This window comes from Monopterus albus, unplaced genomic scaffold (assembly GCF_001952655.1).
Source record: "Monopterus albus unplaced genomic scaffold, M_albus_1.0 scaffold292.1, whole genome shotgun sequence".
NCBI classification, from domain to species: domain Eukaryota; kingdom Metazoa; phylum Chordata; class Actinopteri; order Synbranchiformes; family Synbranchidae; genus Monopterus; species Monopterus albus.
Window position 1 is genome coordinate 55,965 of NW_018128172.1, and position 9,213 is coordinate 65,177.

The window sequence follows — 9,213 nt, forward strand, 5'->3', positions numbered from 1 at the left end:
GACACCTGGAGGGGCGTGATTGGGAGGAACGGCCCCCCCGATCTGAACCCGAGTGGTGTTTTGTTATTGGACTTCTGTGCTAGTCACAGTTTGTCCATAACGAACACCATGTTCAAGCATAAGGGTGTCCATCAGTGCACATGGCACCAGGACACCCTAGGCCGGAGGTCGATGATCGACTTTGTGGTTGTTTCATCTGACCTCCGGCCGTATGTCTCTCCTATTTTTGATTATATAACTGATTTAATCTTTCAGGATGTAGAAAGCACTGCAAAAGAAGGCTACACACAGCGTAACAGGTAGAAGAGTTAACTGAATAAATGTGGATATTTCACAGGCTTTGTTTCTGTGGTGATATAAAATCCCCCATAGCTGGTGGACGCCCATGTTTCTATCCTGACTGCAGCGGCACTAGTGGACAGATGGAAATGCTGTGATATGATAATGACTCTTGGTTTGATGTTATGTGCAGGTATTGACCTGTTTCTTCCCACAGGTTCACAGTCCAGGACCTGCTGGACCTTCGGTTCTTCCAGGAGCGGTTGGGTGTCCACGTGGAGCTGGCCGAGGATGATGACGGCTCTAAGTCGGCCCTGACGCTCTGGCTCCGGATGGACGAAAACAACAAGCTTCATGGCAAATACAAAGACAACAATGCCATCGAGTTTCTGTTCGAGCTGTACAAAGATGTCCCCGAGGAGGTGGCCCAGGAGATGGTACCTGATGACCTCACTGATGACATCACCTGATAGGCTGACAGGTGCAATATCTCACCTGTCTCTCTTTATCTTTGTCCCGCAGGTGGTGCTGGGTTTCCTGTGCGAGGCAGATTACAAGCTGGTTGCCAAGGCAATCAGACAGCAAGTGACGGCCATAAAGCATCAGCGAGAGAAACAGCGCCGCCTCCTAGGGGAAGCCCAGAACCACCAGAGGGATGGTGTCATCGAGGAGGCACCTGAGCCCACACCCCAGCCACCTGAGCCACCCAATCAGAAGCCGTCATCCGACATGGGAATGTCTGCAGCTGGACAAGTGGCCAACAAGGCATGTTTGAAGCTGTTCCACGGAAACAGTTATCTGATTATTGAAAACATTTAAGGATATTTCATGTTTAAATATAGTTAATTCAATTAAACTGTAGAAAGCTGCAGTTTAAAAACTTAAAGTTTAACCTCTCTTTGTAAACTTCCATCAGGACTCAGGTGTTGTTTCGGCTCCTGACTCCATGAGGTTTCAAGCTCCGCCCACCGCAACAGTGACATCATCAAGCAGGAGCCCAGTAGATCCTGGGATCCACAGGACAGAAGGAGACAGAAAGAAAAAGGAGGAGGACAAGCCCCCCAAACACACCTCCTATTCATCCGCCACCCGTCAGGACCTTAGATTAACGCATAAGAAGTTAAAGCAACAATGTGTAACTTTTGTACATTAAAATAACAGGGTCAAAATCATTTTGATGGCAGACAGACATGTAATAACATGAATGGCAGCTCTCCTATTTCCCATCTCCACTGTGTGCCTGGATCACCTGTTACTGCACTATGTAACTTTGGGTGTGCGTCTCTGACACCTCATGTGACCGCCATGTGGTCAATCTATCCAAGTAATGCCAATTTGCTGCGATGCTTTCGGAGTTGTGAGTCCTCCTTGTTGGACCAAGCTAGCTCTATTAGCAGGCAGCTGCATCTCATCCAGAGCACAGTCTGTTGGCGAGGACGCCGCTGTTCCACATTGCGAGCACTGTGTCCTCTCATCCTCAGGAGTTTGGACTAAAGTTTGGAGATACTAACTTGCTACAGTCAAACAAGCTGTGCAACAGGACATGGAATAAAATACACACAGCATTACATAGTACGGTGTATAGTCCGAAAACATCTCTCCCATGGACCCACGTTTATATGGCTAGGATCTGTCCAGCCAAAGCATGTAAAAAAAACAAACACACAACCCATCGCACTCCCAAATCTATAGCAGCACCAAAGCCCAGACACAGCCAAGAAGAAGAGGAAAGAGCAAGAGACTGGACAAGAGTAAACATGAGACTGACCTTTACTCATTGGCGAGGGCTACTGTCTTGACAATAGCTGTAGAGATCTGATAATGCGAAAACAACACTATTACAACAACAGTGTGTTCATCTTTGCTAATGTTATAAATTACTTCAATGCAGGCTATAACCTTGTCAATGTCATCCCTGACTCAGAGACTTGTCATTTGTCCAGATGTCAAACAGCGTCTTCTGCCGTCCCCCAAATAAATCACATAATCTCAAGCCAGAGAGTTTGGCCCATCTTTGTCACTGTCACGCCAAAATAAATCTTTAGGTTTGCAGCCTAACAAACCCATCTCATTTCTCAATTACACTGCCCAATTATGTGCGATACAAGCCTACATTGTGTCGCCATTGCATTCCACTACACATATCCACATGCAAATGGTTTGCAAACTATCTGAAAATACAAGCAGTATTTCAGTAAAGCTAAAAAATCCTGCCATTCTTTATTACTTTTTTGTTATCTTTGATAAATAAATAATGAATCCTGTAATATTACTTTAACAATCTTTCGTTGTCTTTCACGGTTCAGTAACAGCTTTGTCCTATGACTATGAGGAGGATGGATGAAAGCCAACTTGTATTTACAACAGTTGGGTACAACTCAGATACACACAGCAACTGTAGGGGGAGAGAACTGCGAAGTTACATATTGTTGCTTTAATCTAATTTCTATAATATATTATTCTCCACCTCCACATTTACTGTAAATCTCTCTTCTCATTGCAGAAGACTGTGACTCAGGTGTCCCAGAAGATGCCGAAGCCATGCCCCCTTCAATCACAAACCCTGCCCTCCTCACTTCTGGTTCAACCCTTGCTCCAGTGGCTCAAGAAACCCCTTTCCTTGAGACCCCTCCCCCTGTGACGCATTCGTCCAAGGCCTCGCCTCTTCCGGTGCTGCGTTTCCCTACGGTGAGCAGGGGGACAGGCAATAGGACCAGAACCATCATAACAAAAGAGTTGCGACACTGAGGGGTCAAAAATAGCAGCAGGTCACGTGACTCATGTAGCTTGAACCCTGAAATAAGATCTGTTGTTTTTGTAGGGAACAGTGGTGTTTATCAGCAGTTAGTGTTTTAATGACTTGTACAGCCCTGCAAACTAATTCAGTGTTGCTAATGTAATGCTAATGTAGCTGGTTACCTAGGGACCTAATTATTAGCGTGGCCCAATATCGGAGAGAGGCAGTCAGCAAGGTTGTAAACTTAAAATGTAACAATGCTCTTGATTCCAACTTTTTTCTTTAGAAGACAGCAGCCAAGTCAGTGTAACTCTATGGCACTGACTCCAATGTTTGGAACTATTCAACGTTTCCGTGATCCACCATTACATTAAAAAAACAAAACAAAACAAAAAAAACAGTCCTTATAGAGTCGATGGGGATGTCGCCACTCTCCTTTCTACTCCACTCTGGGCAGAGCTAAAGGGGATGTCGCCACTCTCCTTTCTACTCCACTCTGGGCAGAGCCAAATTATGTCCCTCCACAATTAAACTCTAGAAATCTGCTTAGAAACCAGAGGAGGAGAGGCCGCAGAACCTGCCTGAGAAGTTTCCTTCAGTCTCACAGGGATCCAGTGACAATTGCCTGTACATCTACGGGGCCACTGCAGCTGCTCACTGCTCATTTTGCAGCTGGTAGCAGAGAAACGTTTGCTGCACGTGAACAGATGCAGGCTGGACCAACAAGACTCAGGTGCAGCCCACAGCTACACCTGACAAGCAAATTTAAATAGTGTATATTGATCCCTAATTAAATAAGAAATGAAACTGCAAGTATCGCTTGTATCACAGGTACACCAGGTGGTCAGTTTATTAGGAACACCTGTGTCACCCCAAGTCTAATCCAACAGTGCTGCTGTATCATGAAGGTGTATCACAGAGGTCTTGGTTCACCTGTGCGGCCACTGTGGAGGCTGCAGCTTGTGCTGCTCTTCATCTTTGCTTTGTCTTATACCACTAATTTGGGTCATTCATCACAGAACGAACACTACACATACACTTATGCTTATGTTCTCCACATCCAGCTGTCGTCGTGTCCAGTATCATTTAACTTTATTCACCTTTTTAATTTCAACGTTGTAATCCATAAAGTTAATTTGCTCTAACTACAAAGTTGACCACTACAAAAATGTAAAGAAATATTTTGCTTTTTAAAACTATAATAAGGAAGCTGTCTGTTTAATATTGTAATTTTACTATAATCCCCCAGAAATAAAGGTCAGGGTGAAGCTTAGGGGCCAGTTTCTGATGCCTACTGTGACATTTGATGCGTGAAGGTGCAGCTGGTTGTGTGGACGTTGCAGAGGCCAGACATTTTTCAGCTTTCCCTCTGAATCGCCTTCACCCAAATACTCAGTGAAAACTGAATCAGTTCATTCTAAATCTTTCTCTAGAGCATCGCCGTGTCCCAGAGTGCCGAGCAACCACCACCTGGACTAGTCTGTGGCTTCTCTTCACCTGTCGACAGGTAACACACAAACACACACAATAATCTTGTGTGCGTGACCTTAATCAGTGTGAACTTAACCCAAACACACATTAATTAAAACAAAGGAAACCGTTTAAGAAGCTTTTTGCTTCACATCTGAACATTTCATATTGTTTTGTCTCGTAGCTCACTGTTTCTGTCTGTCTGCAGCTCTGATGTGACCTCGGGTTTGAGTGACGGCAACGATGGCCAATCAGATAAGAGCAACCAGGAAGTACCTAAAAGGTCGGCTACGAAGCAGTTCAGGCGAAGAATAAGGGCTCGTCTGAGAATCACAGGGGTGAACACTTGAGTCTCTGTCACCGTCAGAGTTACATTTGAACAAAGCAATATACTGTAAATTAGCACCGTGTGTGTGTGTGTGTGTGTGGTGCGTTCAGGTGTCGGACCAGGTGGACCGGGTGGTGGAGTGTCAGCTGCAGACTCACAACAGTAAAATGGTGACGTTTAAGTTTGACCTGGACGGAGACAATCCAGAGGACATCGCCTCTGTAATGGTGAGCAACCAATCAGCGCAGGGTACAGATGTTTCTTCCTCTGGTTTCTTTTTAAAGGAAACTAGATTGCTCAACATATGGTTTGATGCTTTAGCCTGTTCATCTTTTATTTCTTTAAGAAGATTTATTGATATTTTTAACAAAATGTGAATGAAATTGAAAAACAAAAAGGACACAGTTCTTTTTTAAGAACCCATTTAAAAAAAAAAATGTTTTCCCTGTTCACTGCATTTTTCCACCAGTCTGATATGGCCGGGTGGTTTTTAGTTGGCGTGTCGCCATCTTTGTCTTTAGAGCTGACCTCAGGATTCACTGAAGGCTAATGTGTCGTCTGCAGCTAATTCATTCAAGATTTTGTCCAGGTGTTTTATTCTAAGTTGGAGGTGGATCTCTTTGTGCCTGTTAACCAAATCTCTGCTCTCTAATTTTGTGAATGCAGGCCTCTGTGTGTGACCAAACCACATGTTGACCCACCTGCACATTTCACCTTTCATTTACAGAGTTTGCATTGTGCTTCTCTAACATTAATTCTGTGAGAATGAAACCTGATTTATGCTTCTGGTTGGAGCCTACGTAGGCTACACAGGTGGCCTACAGCACTGTGAGCATTTACACTTGTGCACTGCTGTATCTGCATTGCTCTGCAATTACACTGCCAAAACGCCAGTCGGTGGTGTGGTTTCTATCACACTTTGTTGCATTTCGTTGCCGCTAACGAACAATGGCGAATGTAGGCTATGACGTTATGCATTTCCTACACCGTGTGTGTATTGGATACAAAAACATAAATTGGCCTTGAGCCATTTTAGTAAGAAAACACTAAGGCTATGTTAATTAGGTGAGACTGACCTTTGAGACAGTTTTATCACTAACACCAGCAAAGTTGTACTTACGTTTTGTCACAGTCGTGGTCACGTTGATGCTGAGAGCGCAGCAGTGTTTCAGTCCATAATCCTCCAGTTAATTTTCCCATAAAACAAACATTTTGTCAGAAAATACCAGGATGTTGTTTTCAGCTTTTCCACTTTTACTTTCAGGTTGTTTAATGTTTTAATATATTTGTCATTAACATTAACATCTTCTGTATTTCATGCTGAGACCAGAGGTTTTTTTTTTATTTTGTCATATTTCTAAAATATTCTGTTTGGATCCAGTTACCAGTTCTACTGACTTTAGTTTTTAAATATGATGGAGCATCATATTTTTTAATTTCTGTGCTGTGTTCAGCTCCACAGAGACTTCATCCTGCCCTCAGAGCAAGAAGGATTTATCCTCCGCATGCATGACATCATCAAGAGGGTGGAGTCAATGATGAATCAGCAGCCAACAGACGCCAACAGGTTACCTCGACTGACCGAGTCCACGGTGTGTGTTGTGATCACTGATCATTTGTTTATATTTTGGTCTCTGTCAGAAAACAGGAAATTAAGGTGACATCTTTAACTGTCCTAGTCCAGAGTAGTCCAAAAGAATTTCAGTTTATTTATCTGAACCGAGGAGTCCTCCTTACTGACCGTTGTCCACAATCATTTTTCTTTTTTTTTCAGTCAGCCCAGCCCCTCTCCAGAACTCTGTCCTCATCATCACTACCAGGTAAGAAAAGAAAAAGGCAGGGACACAGGTATGAATAAAGCAAAGAGAAGACAGAGACATGAAGGAAGGTTAAGAATAAAAGTCACAAAGGCAGGTGTTAAAAACTCTGACTCTTGTATTGGCTTTTTAATGTGCACTGTATAATCACTACAGCCTTAAGACAGACTGACAGGTGGACTGATGCGTTTTCCCATCAGATATTGCAGGCTCTGACTCCTCCCCCTTGAAAGGTGTAGTAGACTTCTTCATCGACTCTGAGGCCATGCCCCATGTCAGACCACTGAGGTCACAGTCCTTGCACACCCCATCAGGTGCATGAACACAACTAATGAGTTCAGCCTCTTGGTTTCATTATTTTTAGTGCAGATGATACACATTGCCCACTTCTTTCACTGAGTCTGTTTCAAAAGTTGAGCTCACTGTGTTTTAATTAGCAAAAAGATATACAAGGGACAGTCCATCACTGAGACGAATCCTCTTGTTCACTATCAGAAACGTGCGGAGTCCCTCATGACAATGTTCTGGGTGTTGTGAAGTTTCTGTTCAATTTCATATTGATGTAGAGGAAGACAGTAAAGTTCAAGCCTATCATCGTGTTCTCTGTATGATTCAGGCAGAAGGTTCAAATTTACAGGTCCAGGACATGTTTGCCTGGCTGTGTTTGATACATTTGAGCCTGTGACTCTCCCATTTTTGGAGGAGGTGGTTAGCCAGGTTAAGCCATCTGGCTCCCCTCGAGATGCTATTCCCCCGTCCTTATTTAAGGAGGTCTTTCCTTGTATAGGAACGCTGGTTCTGGCTATTATTAATAGCAGTATGTCCTCAGGTGTTGTCCCTGGACATTGTAAACATGCAGTTGTGCAACCTTTGCTTAAGAAGCCAGGTCTTGATCATTCTATTTTGAATAATTTTAGGCCTATTTCCAAGCTGTCTTTTATTTCGAAAATTTTAGAGAAAGTGGTTTTTATACAGTTGAAATCCTTTTTAGATAAGCATAATGTATTGGAGATTTTTCAATCTGGTTTTAAAGCTCCTGTGGACGACGTGCAGATGTACATGCCAATGAGGGGAAGGGACACATCCTCAGTTGTTTCTTTACTGTTATGTTATGATGACGTTAGGAACTGGATGGCTTTAAACCTATTGAAGTTAAATGACACGAAAACCGAAGTTACAGTGTTTGGCCCAAATAACTCAGGTGATTTTCCCCCAGTTGATTTGGGTTGCTTAGAACGGTACATGCAGTCGACCGGTACATGCAGTCGACCGTTACAAACCTGGGTGTTAAAATAGACTCTGATTTTAGAATGGAACATCAGGTGAATGCGGTTGTACGGGCCAGTTTTTATCATCTCCGGCAGCTGGCAAAGGTCAAGCCTTTTCTTTCGCGGCAGCATTTCAAGTCAGTAATACATGCATTCATTACATCTCGTCTGGATTATTGTAATGCGCTATATTTTGGGCTCAGTCAGGCGTCCCTTCAGAGAGTCCAAAGTGCTGCTGCTCGTCTACTGGTTGGAGGGCGCAAAAGGGACCATATCACACCCATTTTGGCCTCTCTACATTGGCTGCCGGTGTGTTTTAGAATTCATTTTAAGATTCTTTTATTTGTTTTTAAGTCTTTAAATGGTCTGGCCCCCCTTTATCTTACAGAATTGCTGCATTCCTATAGCCCCTCTTGGTGCCTCAGATCAGCTGATCAGCTGCTCTTGGAGACACCGAGGGCTAGGCAGAGACTTAGGGGGACAGAGCATTCTCTGTGGGGGCTCCTAAGTTGTGGAATGCATTGCCCCTTTACATTAGGCAGGCCCCCTCGTTGTCCACTTTTAAAATTTATTTGAAGACTCATCTGTACCGTTTAGCGTTCCAACCAGTATGAGCCTCTGTCTTGTTGAGCTTTTTTGTTTTATGATGGGTGGTTGTTTTAGTGTGATCCTGTTTTATTGTTGTGTTTATTGCTTCTGCTTGTTTTATTGTGTTTTAACGAGTTTTAGTGATATTGTGTTAAGCACTTTGGTCAGCTTTGGCTGTATTAAACGTGCTATATAAATAAAATTGATGATGATGATGATGTTTAATTTAGCTTAGGACAAAGAACCTTAGCAGGGGGAACCATTAGCCAATCCGTTTAATTCCTACTTTTGCTACGATCATGATGTGCCTAGTGGATTTTAGTTTGTTTACTGTAAAATCTTGTGACTTGAAAATAAATTTGTGACACACTGAAAGGTCTGAGCCTGTTAAAGTAAACTCTTCCAGTTACTTTGAGGATGTGGGAAGGTGTATTTTACCACTTTTGATGGAGTCAGGCTAGCAGTTTACCACCATTTTCAATTTTTGTGCTAAGCTAGGCTAAATCTATCCTGGAAATCCCTAGTGATGAAACAAAAGCAAATCTTTTGAATTAGAGCATTTAAAATGTACCATCAGTTAATTACAATGCATCATCAGCGTATATAGAAATGTTTTATTTTCATTTTTGACTAAACTTTTAATCAGGTTTTAAAAAAAATAGTTTTATAGCTGACATTTCTGTTATTTTATTTTCAGATACAAACCCTTTGATTAGATTCTTACCC

At 42.8% G+C, this 9,213-nt stretch overlaps 1 protein-coding gene across 1 annotated transcript in view; it reads left to right on the forward strand.

The window, feature by feature from the left end:
- The window catches only part of LOC109973455 (serine/threonine-protein kinase WNK4-like), a 28,788-nt gene that overhangs the window by 9,519 nt on the left and 10,056 nt on the right, over window positions 1-9,213 (forward strand). Inside the window, exons 7-17 of the mRNA XM_020623074.1 lie at window positions 497-716; window positions 802-1,044; window positions 1,196-1,370; window positions 2,783-2,967; window positions 4,450-4,523; window positions 4,695-4,824; window positions 4,925-5,041; window positions 6,269-6,406; window positions 6,589-6,634; window positions 6,832-6,947; window positions 7,248-7,254. Coding sequence (XP_020478730.1) covers window positions 497-716; window positions 802-1,044; window positions 1,196-1,370; window positions 2,783-2,967; window positions 4,450-4,523; window positions 4,695-4,824; window positions 4,925-5,041; window positions 6,269-6,406; window positions 6,589-6,634; window positions 6,832-6,947; window positions 7,248-7,254 — 1,451 coding nt within the window. The remainder of the gene's footprint in view (window positions 1-496; window positions 717-801; window positions 1,045-1,195; window positions 1,371-2,782; window positions 2,968-4,449; window positions 4,524-4,694; window positions 4,825-4,924; window positions 5,042-6,268; window positions 6,407-6,588; window positions 6,635-6,831; window positions 6,948-7,247; window positions 7,255-9,213) is intronic.